We start from the raw sequence: 18,448 nt of genomic DNA, 5'->3' as shown, positions 1-18,448 counted from the left end.
CAAAGGGCCAAACTAATACTATGTGTAAGAGTCATTGGGTTAAATCAGTTATATAATGCTGAAAATGCAAGTAGTTGATGTAAAAATATTCAAGGCTTTTATTTTGAAATTTTCAGTATGCTTCATTTCAAAGGGCCAAACTAATACCATGTGTAACAGTGCTTTGGATGAAAAAGTCAAATAAAGCCAAAAAGAGCAATTACATGATGTAAAAATATTCAAGGCTTTTATTTTGAAATTTTTGTTAAGCTTCATTTCAAAGGGCCAAACTAATACCATGTGTAACAGTGCTTTGGATGAAAAAGTCAAATAAAGCCAAAAACAGCAATTACCTGATGTAAAAATATTCAAGGCTTTTATTTTGAAATTTTCATCAAGCTTAATTTTAAATTGCCACACTAATCCCATGTGTAACAATTGCTGGGTTAAATCAGTTATATACAGCTCAAAAGAGCAATTTCCTGATGTAAAAATATTCAAGGCTTTTATTGTGAAATTTTTGTTAAGCTTCATTTTAAAGTTCAAAACTAATCCCATGTGTAACAGTTACTGAGTTAAATCAGTTATATACAGCCCATAGCAGCAATTAGTTATAAAGGCCAGTTCAGTCCTGATCTGTTTCAACTGAGGATAGATAGAACTACAATGATGCGTATTTGTAGTCCAAATCATCAGCCAATAGCCTCTTGAGATCCGTTGCTATGTTAAATAAGTTTCACACCAAGGTGTGAAGTGTCAGTGAGACAGCCTGAGAGCCTCAGAAAATCCTGTCGCATGACTTTGCTCTGAAGCACCGTGACAGAAAACCGTACGGTCTAGATAAATTTCGAAAACATTTTACCGGAGCAGACAGGCGTATCAATGTCAGGACCGATTTTGATACTAATCGTGCGATATTTGTGGCCGTGATGGCGATTTCAAAAATGATTTGGGCTGAAAAAGTTGTCTTCATCTCTCACTCTAATCAGCGAGAGAAGCACTCTAACTTTAGGAAAAATGAGAAACTTTGGGTCGCTTAGAGACAAATTGTGGACAAACCGTAACTGGTATCGACGAGCCGTCTTCACTTTCGAAGAGATCACAGACGTATCTACAAAATGAAATTTGAATGGCATTTCTAGGTGAATTTGTGACGACACAGAAAATCCTCAAAAATAGGGTATTTCCAGGATTTTTCCCATTGACTTATAATGGGGTTTTTTTCGTAGTTTTTTGCGAATTATGTCGCCACGGTAAGCCCAAATCCCACCAAAAATAATAGCTCCAATGGCGTGAATTTTCTGCACGTTTTGATACCTCATTTGTAGGTGTGCACCCAGCGGTATGAGCCGCATTAACGGTTACGGAAGAAAAATAAAGAATTATAAAGAGACACTTTGTTGGGTGTAGAGTAATAGGTTCCTGCCATTGCTTTGCATGGCAGGCCCCAATAATAATACTTAAAGAGACGCTTGTTGGGTGTAGAGTAATAGGTTCCTGCCATTGCTTTGCATGGCAGGCCCCAACTAGAAAATTTCGGAAGAAATTTAGCCGGGGCCTGCCAAGGCGTGCCCGTCGGTTTGGGCCCGGCGTTGTCATGCTACAAATTAGCATCGATGCTAAAGAACGCTGCAACGTAATCAATAGCATGTGGAGAATCACAAGAACGTTAAGTAAGGTGGACGTGCACCATTCAGTATGATTTAAAATTTTGTCAAAGCTTTTATTTTGGAAGTTTTGTTAAACTTCATTTCAAAGGGCCAAACTAATCCCATGCGTAATAGTGATGGGGTTAAAATAGTTATATAATGCTGAAAACACAAGTAGTTGATGTAAAAATATTCAAGGCTTTTATTTTGAAATGTTTGTTAAGCTTCATTTCAAAGCGCCAAACTAATCCTATGTTTATCAGTGCTTTGGATAATAAATTCACATAATGCCCAAAAGAGCAAATACCTGATGTAAAATCGTCAAGGCTTTTAATTTGAAATTTTCAGTATGCCTCATTTCAAAGGGCCAAACTAATACCATGTGTAACAGTGCTTTGGATGAAAAAGTCAAATAAAGCCAAAAAGAGCAATTACATGATGTAAAAATATTCAAGGCTTTTATTTTGAAATTTTTGTTAAGCTTCATTTCAAAGGGCCAAACTAATACCATGTGTAACAGTCATTGGATGAGAAAGTCAAATAAAGCCAAAAAGAGCAATTACGTCATGTAAAAATATTCAAGGCTTTTATTTTGAAATTTTCAGTATGCTTCATTTCAAAGGGCCAAACTAATACCATGTGTAACAGTGCTTTGGATGAAAAAGTCAAATAAAGCCAAAAAGAGCAATTATGTCATGTAAAAATATTCAAGGCTTTTATTTTGAAATTTTTGTTAAACTTCATTTCAAAGGGCCAACCTAATCCCATGAATAACAGTCATTGGATAAAATCAGTTATATAATGCTCAAAACACAAATAGTTGATGTAAAAATATTAACGGCTTTTATTTTGGAATTTTTGTTAAACTTCATTTCAAAGGGCCAACCTAATCCCATGTGTAATAGTCATTGGGTTAAATCAGTTATATAATGCTGAAAACGCAAGTAGTTGATGTAAAAATATTAAAGGCTTTTATTTTGAAATTATTATTATGCTTAATTTTAAAGTTCCAAACTAATCCCATGTGTAACAGTTACTGAGTTAAATCAGTTATATACAGCCCATAGCAGCAAATAGTTCTAAAGGCCAGTTCAGTCCTGATCTGTTTCAACTGAGTATTCCACTATAGATAGAACTACAGTGATGCGTATTTGTAGTCCTAACCAGCAGCCAATAGCCTCTTGAGTTCCGTTGCTATGTTAAATAAGTTTCTCACCAAGGTGTGAACTGTTAGTGACAGAGCCTCAGACAGCCTAGAAAATCCTGTCGCATGACTTTGCTCTGAAGCACCGTGACAGAAAACCGTACGATCTAGATAAATTTCGAAAACATTTTACCGGAGCAGACATGCGTATCAATGTCAGGACCGATTTTGATACCAATCGTGCGATATTTATGGGCGTGATGGCGATTTCAAAATTATTTTGGGGTGAAAAAGGTCTCTTGATTTCTCACTCTAATCAGCGAGAGACGCACTCTAATTTTAGGAAAAATGAGAAACTTTGGGTCGCTTAGAGGCAAATTGTGGACAAACCGTAACTGGTATCGACGAGCCGTCTTCACTTTCGAAGAGATCACAGACGTATCTACAAAATGAAATTTGAATGGCATTTCTACGTGAATTCGTGACGACACAGAAAATCCTCAAAAATAGGGTATTTCTAGGATTTTTCCCATTGACTTATAATGGGGTTTTTTTCGTAGTTTTTTGCGAATTATGTCGCCATGTTAACCCCGAATCCCACCAAAAGTAATAGCTCCAATGGCGTGAATTTTCTGCACGTTTTGATACCTCATTTGTAGGTGTGCACGCAGCGGTATGAGCCGCATTAACGGTTACGGAAGAAAAATAAAGATTAAAGAGACGCTTTTCTCCGACAATAGTAATAGGTTCCTGCCATTGCTTTGCATGGCAGGCCCCAATAATAAAGAGACGCTTGTTGGGTGTAGAGTAATAGGTTCCTGCCATTGCTTTGCATGGCAGGCCCCAATAATATTAAAGAAACCTTTCTTGGGAGAATAGCAATAGGTTCCTGCCATTGCTTTGCATGGCAGGCCCCAATAAATACATAAAAGCAAAACATACATAACAACACACACACACAGATGACTTAATTTCTCAGAAATATTTATGTCTATTAAGCTATCTTGTTGCTATATAGATAGAAAGCTTATATCTGACTACCTAGATAGCTTGATAGAGATATAGCTAGCTCCATAGCTAGCTAGACAGCTTGACAGATATATGGCTAGCTACCTTGCTAGCTAGATAGCTAGCTGTCTAAATACAAGATACTTGGTTTCTAAAATGTAATGCTCCAGCTTGTATTTTTTAGCACCCATGTGATCACAATTTGATCTCTATTAACCCTGACTGGTATAGTTTTTTTTTTCGTAAATGGAAATTTTTGTGACACGAGTTCCTCCAACTTACAGAGCCCACATTCTGTATAGTTGACATTGTTACCAAGTTTACCCAAGTGCTACCAAGAATATCACAGCAATTACCTGGCAACAACATTACCTTATATCATGCTAAGCTCTGCAGATGTTCCCTCTACAATTACAAAGATTTTTTCTCCTAAACATGCCGAATGCTCGGACTAGCTGGCATTACTGAGAAGCTAATAGTTACTTGACCGCTTGAGGAAACCGGTAGATAATGCATAAAATGTTTAGCTTTTGTCCACATTAGGCGGTCATCGGGTGATGACATCATTGGAAATATGACTCATTCTGTTCTGATTCAACAGCTCATATTTTGCACCCATCATCCCAGTATTCTCACACTGTGGATAACCACATATTCTTATGAAACATCAGGATGTTTGACAAAATGTGCTTTACTTTTTCACTCTTTGATCCAGGTACAAAAGTGTTTTTTTTTTAAGACTTTCTAACGTCCGCGGTGAGGTGTGACCGCCGCTTCAGTCAAGCAACAACTTTAACCATGTTGTGTAATGTTCGTGTAGGTTAAAGGTGGAACTCCCTACAAAAGTACAAGAACTCTGACCCGAAATGCTTTTAAATGCTACAAAGTTCAGAACCGACATGAATGCCGAAAATGTTTTATTGCCCACATCCTCTCAGAGGGTTAATCATGCTCTGAAGGCACTTAGCTAAGCTCGTCAAACTAGTTTTTAGATATACCAACGTCTCTCAATAAGCAATGTGACTAAAGAAAACCCTTTTGGATTTATTTATCCGACATAAACTCATAGTTCAATCCAATTTAGTACTCAAATGTAAACATATGAAAATTAATTGTATTTTGTAATATTGGTTTATTAGGCTAACAAGTCATAAATATATACATTTTAAATGTTCAAATAATGTTTAGTTTTAAATATTTTTAAGGTGACCATCCGTTGCCTAGGAGCTGTGTCTGATATGTTAAACACATATATTTCAATAGTGGGAAAGAAATGTGTGTATATATGGATAAATAGCATTAATTTTCTTATTATCTCCTTCTAAGCAGAGAATATTACACCGATTAATGCTCATACAACAACATGGCACTTAGCAGATGATCTATTTAGATTAATTGTCTGTTTCCTGATCAAATGCAGTAGTTTTAACTGCTTCTGTAGGGATAAAGAACAACAACATTTAATTTCCTTTTGGGATCAAAAAACTATTTTTGAATTGAATTTGAATAAAGTGTCTCTTTAGGCTCGAGTACAGTTGACCAGCAATCACTCTTGCTTTGTGTTGTCAGAGTTTTCCACCATCCACAAACCCTTAAACCATCTTTCACCCCCTTAAAAGGCTCAAATGGCATTTGTCAGAAATTTATGGTTCATCAGCAGCTCGGCATTGTTCTCAGCTGCCATAACTAATTCATCCCTGATGGGAGGACACAAAGGTTAGGGAGGAGGAGACAGGAGTATAATCCTTCAGGATCAGCTGTCTGTGGCTCCATGCGAGTCTCTCCTGCTGTCTTGTCTTTTTCTGCCTCTCCCATCTGCAGTCCCCCTTTCTGTCTTTGTCCGATCTGATACAGGCCCTGTTGGATTTAGTAATTACACATTTCTTGCCAAAAGAGCAGAACTGTTTCAGACCTTAATAAAAAAGGGCACATAAATATGATTTGAATCAAAGCTTTGAGGAGATGTTATGTCATTTCTTGTTTTTGTACCGGCGCTCGAGTCGTTGAGCTTTTGTGTTTCCGTAGAAGGCAAAAAAAAACAAACAACAGTACAATTTACAACAAATTACAAGGACGACAGGAATTGAAAACCGGGAGATGGAAGTACAAAGCATTTGTATATTTATTATATTTATTATATTTATTTATATATTTGTATATCTATTTGTCCAGTGAAGGAGTAAAGCCTCAGGAGTGACTTGTGCTGAAAACTCACACTGCAAAGATTTGAACATCTCTGTGAGACGCTGACATCCAACATCTCTGCTTTAAACTTTTCCACAATCTCATCACTAGCACGTCTTGTGTGTTTCTTAGTCTTTATAATTTGTTTTGTTTATTAAAGTTGCCTAAAAAGAAATAACAAGAAGAAGCACAAATTTATGACTTCTGAACCCAGTGGTTTGTACTGGATTTTAGAGTAAACGGTGGCCGAATACAAATGCACACCACACTTTTCAGATTTATGGTAGTAAAAAGACAATTTAAAACCATGCATTGTTTCCCTTTCACTTTACAAGTATTCACATCTTTGTGTGCACGACGCAGCCTGAAATCCCAATGAAATATTACAAGTTTGCAGTTTTAATGTGACAAAATTAGGTTAAGTTGAAGACATATATGACAAACTGAAGGCCTGGGGGCCAAATCTGGCTCGCCATAAGTTTTTATGTGGCCCTCTAGAATATAGAAGGTCACATATAAATAGCATTCAAGATAACAGTTGTGTGCTGAAATAGTATTTTATCAATCACAATAAAGCATTGCTTTTTCCTGTAGTGTCAAATTACATCAGGGTGAAAAGATGTTGAAAAGTATCCATTAAATGCAGAAACAAGTATTTATTAATATTTTAACAGTTGGTTTATGGTTTATAAATACATTCTGCCTCAACTGATCCTTTGAGCACATTCATGACGGCCAAAAACGAAAAAGAGTTTGACATGAAACTGATAAATGACTGCCATGTTGGAGAGATGGGTCAAGATCTATCTAAAGCTACAAGGTGAGCCTCTGCTCCACTGCTTTCCTACGCAGCGACTTATTTTATGTTTAAATCTGTTTCGCGTTGGAGAGTGAATACGGACTACAGCGTACGTTGTTTTTTAACAGTGAAAGAACGTATTAGTTCTCTAGATTCTTGAAAAAGAGATTCGCAGGGCACTAAAAATGTGAGTGAGCGAGGCAGCACTTAAAAAGGAGTCAGCTTTCATTATTCTCTTCATTCAAGAGTGCTTCACTAAAATGAATTACTTTATAAATGCCACAACGAGTGTATACTGTGCTAAGTCAGTAAGTGCTGCAGCTACAGCTTCAGTCATTTTCACTCTACCTGGCATTCCTCACTTTTTAGTTTAGTTTAGTTCAGTTTAGCACACACCTTTCTGTGTGTTTTCTGTTTGCTGCGTGACTCTGTGTTTTCCTTTGCAGGCATTAAAAAGGGAGGACACCGCTTGTTTAAGATATCCCATAAAAAAATAACCCACAAGCTCTTTTCAACACCAATATTTACCTAGGGATGGGTTAGCAGCGCTTGTTTAAACTGATACTGTTTTTACAGAAAAATAAAATTTCATCTCACCTCAACAAACCTAAATCGTGAGCAGCGTTGCTCAGTTTAGATGTTTTAAGTTTCTGTGTTGCTTAGTGGCGTTTTTCCACACCGTAGAGTGTCACTTATTATAATACGGATTAATTTCACCTTCCTTATCGTTTCTGTGATCTAAATGCAAATACTTCACCTCCGGCTGCTCTTCAGTATCTTTGTTTATGTCTGCCTGTTTTTACCGGATTTAAATATTTCTCTGTATTTTAAACACATCCTCGTTTGAATAACCAAATCATCCACATTGACAATGGATGCAGGCCCTGCAGGTGGGATTAAGGCCTGCACTTAATTTATTTTCCAAAGTGTGAAACGTTGTATATTTTTGTGTGTGAAATCATTTTATTTTCATTTACTTCACCTGCACTCTGCTACTCACTCAGTCATCTTTTAAGCCCCAACGTGAACAAATTCTCTCGCCGTCATGTCTCCTTTTGTAACCTAAACTTTGACATTATTATTTTGTTTGCTAGTCGATGTAACTTCGTGGCTGACTGACTGTTTGTAGTCAGTCACTCTTTCACACCAGTCAGCTGCGACCGATAATTACCCTCCCTATGCAATGTTGACCCAAATGCCATTGGGTCGGGTTTAGCATTCTTTTTGGAACACATAAATAATGAAAACCAACAAGAAGCTGTATAAATACCTTAACTCACACTAAGAGCTGTACAGTACTGGGGTTGGGCGACATGAAGTTAAAGTGTCATCACGGTATTTTGTGGTACTGTCATGATAACGCTAAAAGCGATGATAGAAACTATGTAGTGATTCGTTTTTAGGCAACTGTATATTTCTGACACAGCAATCACAGCCTCACAAGCACAGATGACGTTTTTTGAAAACCATTCCAATTGGTAATGCTCTTCTTTGGGACACCAGTCACATTAAAATGTGTGACAAAGCTGCACAAAAACAAAAAACTACATTTGACCATATTTTCCATAACCGTTTCGAACAAACCGCTGATAAAAGAGCAATGTTAACCATCCTGACAATCCTGACAGTTTTCTTTTTAAACATCATCCATTTGATTTTATCATTTCAGCACTAAATCAAAATCCTTGTCATAATAAGAAACTTATCACGATTAATGATAAACGATATGATAAACGCACACCCCATGCTGGAAGATCCTACAACTTAAAATAAGCAGTTTATTATATGAATTTGATTTAAAGATTAAGAAATATTGCCTTGCAAAATATTTACACCCACGCCATGAAATATTGTGATGCATTTCACGGCGTGGGCCGTCTTGTTTTTCAAACTCTTATATCCGAGTAAAAGCCTGAAAAGTGTGGTGTGCAGTGCGTGTGGAACAAACCTTCAGATTCCTCCTAATTAGTGAATTCTCGGAGTTATGACTTCGGCATGTACAGCCGTTCAGTGAAGGATTTACTACACTAGTGAACAAATGGCACCACAAAACTGGGCAACAACTATCTCTAAATATTGAATACAAACACATACAAAGTTTAGATTAAATAAAAAATAAAAAAACCCAAACAAACAAACAAAAACAACCTGTATCTGTTTCCGTCCGCCTCAGGATTGTGTTGCTCTGTCCCATGAAATCTCAGCAGTTTGTGGAGCAATGTGTCAGGAACTCATTTGTGTGCCAGCTCTGTTCATTAAATGCTTTTTCACACTTTGATCAAATATTTATACGAAAAGCCTGGAGCAGCTCAATGCAGGCAAATGATGAGTGAAGGGCTTTGATGGCCTTGATGACTTCGCACACAAACGCAGATTATTTACAATTTATCCACGAAAGGCGGTAAATACGCCGCATGAGTCATTCACCTCAGTCTTCTGACATTGTAACAGAACTAAAATAGTCCGTTTCTACTTTCGACTCTGGCAATGTTTTGCTCTTTTCATGGTATTCATTGTGAAAGCCTAGAAAGCCTTTTGCTGGGTATAGTGGCTCTAAAAAGACATAATGTGTCGGCTTTTCCTTTGTAAGGAGAGTTTGTTAATGATTCATGTTGCTGAGAGTGTGAGCCGCATTGAAATTCGCTCATTTTGCTGCTTTTGCTGCTTTTGAATTCAAACCATCAGCCGCAGCCTCCTCACCTGCTGATGCGATCAAGGCAGGAAGGAGAGGAAACTCCTCGGCTGTAATTTGCCACTCGGTTCTTCCAGATTGATTGACTTCCACTTCAAGTCGATTTGAAATCCCCCACAGAGCGACGCGTTCGATGCAGTCCGTCCATTCTGACGTCGCTCTCTCCGAATGTAGAATGCGCGACTCTCAAACTCGGAGGAAGAATACCTGAAATGTTTTAGGTACGCTGTGCAAAACGAGACATGAAACAATTTATCCTTGATTCGACTTGCGTTAATGAATCACGCAGTGGACGTAGAAATAAAGGGAGGCATGTTTGATCCTATTGATCAGTTTGACTGAATATTAACAATATCTTTCTCTCTTCAGGATCCCAGAACGAAGCATAAGTTCAAGATCCACACCTATGGGAGCCCCACCTTCTGTGATCACTGCGGCTCTCTGCTCTACGGTCTCATCCACCAGGGCATGAAGTGTGACTGTGAGTAAAGACTAAATAAACTCTAAAAACTCTGACAGGAAAGGACATCTGGTTATACTGTACAGTTTTAAATGTACAAGGTTTATGATTTTTAAATTCATTCTCGATGTTTTGCAGAAATTAGCTCTACATGTGTCCTCAGATGAGATTTATGTTTGTAGGCAGTCATAGTCCTGCACAGATTCTGGTAGGAAGTTTGATGTTCAACTATAACCTGACATGAAGAACTTGTGGTATAAAAAGCTTTACACTTATTTTTTGCTTAGACTATTTGACTATCCATACTGAAGTCACGAAACGGAGATTCACTTTGCGAAATGGCAAAACTTTTGTAACAGCATTGGCAATCAATCAATTACTGGAAATCGATTGACTGGTGATTCCAATTTAAGGCGTAATGAAACACAACTTCTTAGTCTTCCAGGTTACTTTAGGTTAACACACCTGAAAAAGTAAGTAAAATCTCACTTTGTCAGCAGAATTTCTTTTTTTTTTTTTTAGTTCTAACATGTAATTTAAGTGCTTTTACATTCACAGTCGACTTAAGATATTTTATAAAAAGACACACAACCATTTTGTTTTTCTTCAAGGACAGTCCAGCAAAAATATTGAGAAGCTTGTGGAAGGATATCCAAAAACATCCAACCCTTGCTGTTCAGCTGAAGAGGCAACTCTGCACTAAATACGTGCAACCTTAAAGAAAGTAATATGTATACATGATTGTACTTAGCAAAAGGAAGTAATTTTGATTACCATATATAACCTAAAACGGAAAACACTGAGTCTTATTTGATGTCAGAAAAAAGTTAGGCTTCATCTTTTTATAGACGGTATAAAAGAGTAAACATTTGGTTCCCGCTGTATCTTCATACATTTTTTTACGCCTTGCTAAAGCACATAGTAAGCTTTAAAGAAAAGCTACTAGCGAGGGATTCTACTAAGCAAACTCTGCGACCCAAATCTTTCTAAATGCATATTTTCCCATCGTAAAGGAGCTGGTAGTCACAGGAATGCGTTGATTCGCATTGCATAAACATTTACGCTTATAGACCAGTAAGCAAGTTTTCGGAGCAGCATTCCTCCTAAACATTGTTGCTGAGGCTGAATGGCTGGGCTCATTGCTTCCCAACATGATGAGACTCGCGAAGTCCTCCGTCTGAGCAACAAATTCCACAACAATCTGCTGCTTCTTAGGACAATCAGCACCAATACGATTACAAGCGAGGAGACTTTTAAACCCGAAAAAGGTTTCTTCTCTGAAAATGACAAGGGGCAGGCCGGTCTCACTTAAAATTGGGGGTACTGGGCTTGTAATACCAAACTCGGAAATCAGACATTATGCACTAACACAGATCAACAGAATATCTGCAGAAACAGAGATCGACTTCCAAATAGGGCTAAACAATCAGGTCAAAAGAAGTCAATCCTCTGAGATAAAACGACTGAATCACAACTCTCAGAGTAAGTTGTGAACTCGTGCAGCAGCATTATTAGTTGTGCATATTGTTGCCTAGATACTAAACCTGGCAGTAAAATGAAAGGCTGCAGAAATCCCCTTGTCTTGGCTTGCTTGGAGTGTTTCACACAGAAGTTGTGACTCCTGCCAGTGTGCTTTTCAGCTCCTACTTGAGGTTGGCTAGATGTTTTGAAATTGGCAACAGGAGATCCTGACAGAGACCAAAATCACTAAATATGTTTCCATTCCTTTGCAAAATAAAAAAAATGGCACATTAAAGTATATAACTTTTATAAACATTATATTTCTTAAAACTGTCACAATCTCTAAGAGACATAAAAAAAAACGTTGATCTCCTCTGGCTCCTCCTTGTGGTCAGAAACAACCAATTAGAGCCAGGAGGAGGGTCTTAGTGCTGTCAATCATGCTCATGTTTTTTTTTTTTTACTATTTATTAGGTTTGCATGTGTAATGATACAATATAAATGGTTCTCAAATGTATTTATTTGCCTCAATATGCCTCCCCAGTATATCAGTAGACCATTTGTCTTAAATTGTGCTGCAGTGTTTTCCATCAGCCATTAATCAGTAGGAGGTAAAATATCCTACTGGAGATTGTTGAAGCTGTTTTTCATGGTTTTTATCCCACTGACCGAGTGACACGGCGACGTAATCGCTCTCAATCCCCGACGAGGAGGAAGGAGGGAAGGGAGGGGCGTCGGCTCAGCTGCCCGACCGGCAGGATGTGCGCGCAACCATCACAGCAACGACTTTGGGTCGTAACCTTGTTACCTCACGCTCGAGCTTCCCCAAGAACAATCCTTCTCCGAACTCGAAACGAGATTGAAATACGTCAGCAAAAACAGGCGTAGAAGTGGCTAAAGTAAACCTGGAAGTGTTTTTTTGTTTCCTCCACACAGCGCTGAAACATAAAACAAAATGAAAAGACACACAGGTGAACAGATTGCTTTTTGTAAATTGCTGTTTTGTCCCATTTTTGTTGCGAAGCCAGTTTTATTGCCGTACATTTTCATGAAAACTCCACAGCGGTGTCGGCTCAGCCTGCCGCATAAACCCTGATCCCTCGTCTCCTCTGTGTTGCCCCTCCAGCCTGCGACATGAACGTCCACAAGCAGTGCGTCATGAACGTGCCCAGCCTCTGCGGAATGGATCACACCGAAAGAAGAGGCCGCCTTTACCTGAAATGTGTGGTCAGCGGGGATAAGCTGGAGGTCAAAGGTAAGGCCTGGAACCCTCCCTCTCTTTTAGCACTCGGTGAATTCAATGGGCTTGAATAGCAAATATAAATTGATTAAAAACGTTCTTGTTGCTTGTGCAGCTTGTTGTTGTTGTTTTTTTTTTAGTTGAATTTGTAAGCTCCGATGGATTTAAACCCTTTATTTTTGTCTCAAATTCCTGGTTGTCTAATCTCACATAAACATTAAGAATCAATTTGGTTCCTCCAATAAGCCTGAACTGCACTTTCCTCTGCCTTACCTCTTTTTCAGCAGCAGCCATTTTGTGGCCTGTTTGTCTTTTTAAACTACCACAATTTGCTTCGTGATGCACAGTGATGCTGATGGAACTAAAAGCAAACTGAGTGCTTGAAATATGTATTTCTGTAAAAGACCCTCCAGTCTGAGGTGTATTGCTAACTTGTGACCTTTAACACTTGTAAAGCTTAAACCTTCTGATTTAAGTAACTTTCATAAACGTTATAATGAAACCCTCCTCTCTGAGTAATCTTTACCTACAGTATATATCTTAGGATTGAAGGCAATACTTCACCATGTGGGTTAGAACCAGGTTTGAAACAAAGAAAAAAAAATATTGAGCTGACATTTTAAGCCATCTTCAGCATCATATTGTTATCGACTATCACAATTAACGTGGCTAGCAGTGAATAAATGAACGACTAACATATGTTTTGTTCAAAATACAGATTCCTTTCGGGTACCTTCCTTCCTTGATTTTGTGCTTTCTCTTTCATTTTTAAACACTTGAAATGGAAAATGGCTAAGTTTGGGTCTTAGTCCCCCAATAACTTCCACACAGAAGAGTGTGGCCTAGTGTGTTCACTGATCGGATGGATCACATTTTTAGTTTCCAACCGGACTGGGTCAGTCAGGCCAAAACATTGGTTAATCTTTTTTTTTTTTCATTTTTATATTTTATATTTATAATGATGATTTTAATGATCCACTCTAACAGAAATGTTTATGTAAATATGTCAAATTTATGTTGAGAAGCACATTAGATGTTGCCCATTCTAAAGTTCGTCTTGACTGTCAATATTGCAACATTTTAAATTATAAAGTGCCTTTTTTATTTCTTTAGAGTACTTATCTGATATGTATCTAATATTCCTGACATTAACAAAGTTTTTCTTGAGTGCAGACACAGTAGGACTTAAATACCAAACTAAACCGTCATCAACAGATTTCTTGGTGCGTCCCTTAGCTTCTGCTTTGTAGTAATTACTCTAAAACCAGAATCTGTCGTCTTTCCTCATAAACTGCTTTGCAATCAAAAGGCATTTGACGTCTACTCTGTGTGAGCAAATCTGTGGCTGTCGCCGTCATTTCAGTCACTGATGCCTGTGTTTTTTTAACAAAACACCTACAGAGCTTATTAAAAGATTCAATGAGGCACTATTAATGGCATTTTTATGGAGTCAAATGATTCTATAAGATTCTGGAGTGCGTTTTCAAATGTTGCTGCTGTTGTGTGTTAAGCTACATTCATATCATCTTCATGTTTGATTGCGGTAAAGATTTTAGGAACTATTTTTACGTTATACAATCGTATCTCACATTAATCGGCGCAGGTGAAATACAGAAATCAAAAACAAGAATTGGAGCGGAAGAAATATGGAGCTCTTTTGCGACGTGACTCGCCAACCCGTTCGTTAAGTTGTACATTTTTAGTTCCTATTTTTCTCATACACGAGCAAAACCTCCACAGGAAGTGGAAGGTTTGATGCCCGATTCTCCTGGAAGAAGCCATTTTGCTATTTATTGTAAGGGGCTGTAGATCAGTCAGCTGTAATGATAGAGCATTAGCACATTTGCTTGAACAACAGGGACGGCATGGAGCTGACGGCGAGCACCCGTTATCATTCAATTAACTGGCAGACAGGGGTCAGTGCACTGCAGGGCCCTGGCTCTGAACCTCACCGACTGATCGAATTGTCAGCAGAGGCAGCAAGGAGAACGGAGTATGATCGTGGCTTACGGTACATGTTAGGAAACGACTAATTGAGAGAGGAGGGGGAAAAAATGACATTTGTATGCGTTTGCTGTACAAGTGGTTGGTTTATTCTGCACAGTTCTTCAAGGGCAAGGTGGCCTTGGACACTTACCTTGGCCAACATTTCAATGGATGAACGAGGCAGCGATGTGCAACTGAATGTTTACCGTCATTTCGGAAACTCCAGTCACGGATTACTGAAGAGCCAATCGTGTTTAAGTTAGAGATGCACCGATCCGATATTTATATCTGTATCGGTCCAAATGTATATATAAAAAATAATCTAGAGCTGACAATCTGCCCGATCCACGAGGGCTGGTCTGTTCAGACAAAGTCATGGCTTATTATTTATTTTACGTTATATTTAGAGTTTCTGTGCACTTTCTGAACCATTTGAAAACTGTTTATATGTAAAAAAAAAATAAACTGTTTCAGTTTATTATTTAAATGTTTGAGGTAGTCAACTTATTGTTTCTTTACTATTTATTTCACATTGGCTGACATACTCTACTTTTACTGACAGAACAAATTAATCTCCTTTTTATATCTTTGTCCAAGCTTGTGAAGCTATTGGTGTATTTAAGTGTGCTGTACTGCTGCAGCGTTAGCAAATAAATTTGTAATTCAGTACTTTTATGTCTGTGAACATTTAAAGTCAAATCAGCTGGGTTTTTTTTAATCGGCCGATACTAAACGTCAGATATCTGTATCCGTATTGCAAGTAAAAAAAAAAGAAAAAAAAGTGGATCGGTGCATTCCTATTTTAAGTTCCTAAATTTTGAGAAAATTGAGACTACTGCAAGTTACTCTCTGTCCATTTTTTTAAATGTGACATAAAACCTGCATTATTCAACCAAATAAAAAACCTATCGAAAGAGGAAAATAAAAAGGATATAATTACCTGGGTTGGTTAAGTTCTAGCTCTTTATGTGATACTTTGCTGGAACATCTGGAGTTAATTTCAGCATTCAGTTCTACATAGTCCACATTTGTCTTTTTAAAATACAGACAGATAATAGCGATTAAAAACAATAAGTCTTTACACCTGGCAGTGAAATGCTAAAAATAAACATGATTGTTGACAGCTCTGTAGATGTTTGACGTTGCGTCACACATGCGAACACCGCATCAGATCAAGTTAAACCTGTCGCCTGCCGTTCTTGGACACATATTTGCCTTCCAAAGCCAGATAACGTGCAGATGCCTTTTGCAAAAGTGTCCTGAAACCATTTCGACCCGGAGGGAGCTCGCTTGGTCTTACTTACAAAGCACCAGTTCACTCACACACCCACAGGATCCCCCAGAAACACATTTTCCAGAGGGACTTTTTGCTGTTGGTGTTTGTTCCCCGAAGGGTCAAAGCTGCTTTGACACTCGGCAGGAATCTTCATAACATTGTGCAGGCGCAAAACTAGCTGGAGTTGTAGATCGCCATAAGAATCCAAATAGAGGTTTTAGTGTTTTGTGTTTATGTAGCCGTCCGTGTTCTGCCTGAACTAATATGAGCAAAATGCAGTTTTTGTTGACAAATTCCTTTTCCCTCCTTTAAACAGTCACATTCGTTTGGTTTATAGAGCCAGTCGCTAATATGATCCTTCTGGGTTTCTTGGCTCTTCTCTCCGAACAACATTCTTCTTGTTTTTTTTTTACTCTGTGCTTAGACAGCAATCTGCACAACCACTGATGAAATCAGGTTTTTACACGCACTGCATAAGAAAAACCTTTTGTACGGTGAATGTACAGTACATGTCTGATTTAAGCTGTGTGTCTTTAACCTTATGCGCATCTTGAAGCACAGACCGCTGTGTATAGTCCGTTTCCAAAACTTCCATGCTGATTTCACACCTGCGTGTGTGTGACCATAGAAGTGTGAAAAGCATGTGTGCGTTGGTTAGGCGGCGGGAGGGGAACCACTATTATCACCTGCTCCGTGTTTGCTTTGTGCAAAACCGACTGATTACCGAGGATCTACGGCGAGTCGTATTCCTGATGTGAGCTCATGCATGCTGTCCCGTTCGTGTTCATTGGTCTTGTGTCTGTGGGTAGGTGTTTGTGTGTAGAACTGCTGTCCCAGGCTGCGGCCCACTCAGGCCAGATTGCATTTCAGATTTCATTAGCTGCTGTGGATGTCTTGCAGACAGGCCTGCCAACAGAATTGTGTTACATGAAGATGCAGAGCAGCAAGAAGGTGTAGCGGATGACGGGGAGAGAGGAAACTTTACATCATGGACGGTTTTTACAACACAAGTGTAATCCGTTTGTTGGGGTGTACCCGCCTCAGTACGTATAAACAGGGAGTCCGTACACCCTTAGAAAGTCTCAAATCCATGTATCTGACATTAAAGCCTTAAAGAGCGCTGCCCTCCATAAATGATGATCCGGGTGGAACACGGTGCGCTACATCATAAAACATAATTTAACGAAGCTTCGAGGCAGATACATTTTCCTCGAGGAATTTTAATAATCGAGGTACTCGAATCATTCGAGGAATCGTTTCAGCCCTACACAGGTCTTAAATTTTGTTGTAGCAGAACCATTAAATTTTTTTTCTCAGGACTTTTCTGTCAGGCTAAAGTTTGAGTCACCTGCACACATCTTTATTCATTCTGTGACTCGAGGCGGTCGAGGCTAACGCTAATTACACCTTACACCTAGCTACACCTTTAGTAGCTAGCTACTAAAGGTGTAGCTAGCTACACCTGTATTTGTAGCTAGCCACCTACAAATTTATCTCATTTATTCTTCACACTGGTGGAATATATGAGGACATGCACAGAAACCTCCGGGAGCCGCTTGCTCCTTTTGGGTTTTTTACATCCAACATCACTAAGTTCAGATTTATGGCCAGTTGATCATCTTTTGTACATTTCTGTTTGAGTCTTAAATTGAATCCATAATGGTCTTAGTAAGGTTTTGAACTTGAGTTGGTGAAACCTGAAGAATCCCTGATATAGTTGTCAAAAATCCTGGGGTTGAAAAGGCTCATAATGGACGATAAATAATGGCAGAACGTTTTAGTGGGTGTCTACCAAACAAGACAACTGATTTTACAGAATAAAAGTGACACAGTGTCTTGCAAACAGTCTTCAAACCACTTGAACTTTTCACTTGTTGTCACACTGCAACCACGAACCTCATCGTAACTCGTTGGACTTTTATGATTGCCTTTTATGAGAGCGTAATAAATTTTCTTTAATCCCAAAAATCTGAGAAGTGTCCCATGCATTGCTATTTACTCCTATACTCTAATACCCCTAAAGAAAATAAAATCCCTGGGTTTAACTAGCACAAAACAGGGAAACATTTCACTCAAAATCCCCTCTCATTAAATTAAAAGATTAATAGGTCAGCTGAGCCAAAAAAAAAAACTCTTTCAAAAACCAATGAAAATTTAATTTGCTTCAAATAGCAGTTTGTATCCTGTTTGACTGAACTGAAATTGGTTCAAATGAGAGTTAATAGAAAAATGAATCCTGAAAATAGTTTCTTTTTGATTAAGGTGGTTAGTGGCTAATGTTATTTTATGTACAAAGTCGTATTTCTGAAGTAATTTTATTGAAACAAACTTGCAAGCAAGTGCAAGCAATTACTTCAAAAACAGTTCCTCCTGCTTATTAATTATTTTTGCTCGAGTTTCCCCGGAATCCGTATTTTGTATGAACATTTTCCTGACTTGAAGACGGATATGAAATGTGGGGACTTTTGACACCGTGAAACAAAACGAAGAGGACGTGAAACCAGAAAAACACACATTCAGTGACGGCCTCCAAGTCATCAGCTGGCCAGAGCCAAAATGTCTAGCAGGAA

The 18,448-nt window shown here is 38.4% G+C and overlaps 1 protein-coding gene across 2 annotated transcripts in view; it reads left to right on the top strand.

Annotated features, from left to right (window-relative positions):
* prkcaa (protein kinase C, alpha, a) overlaps window positions 1-18,448 on the top strand; it is a 166,268-nt gene that overhangs the window by 94,052 nt on the left and 53,768 nt on the right. For both annotated transcript variants that reach the window (XM_032562074.1, XM_032562073.1), the window contains exons 4-5: window positions 9,825-9,936; window positions 12,503-12,631. In XM_032562074.1, coding sequence (XP_032417965.1) covers window positions 9,825-9,936; window positions 12,503-12,631 — 241 coding nt within the window. The remainder of the gene's footprint in view (window positions 1-9,824; window positions 9,937-12,502; window positions 12,632-18,448) is intronic.

Source organism: Xiphophorus hellerii, chromosome 5 (genome assembly GCF_003331165.1).
Source record: "Xiphophorus hellerii strain 12219 chromosome 5, Xiphophorus_hellerii-4.1, whole genome shotgun sequence".
NCBI lineage: Eukaryota > Metazoa > Chordata > Actinopteri > Cyprinodontiformes > Poeciliidae > Xiphophorus > Xiphophorus hellerii.
Note: the sequence above shows the minus strand (reverse complement) of the source record. Positions and strands in the feature narration are given on the sequence as shown.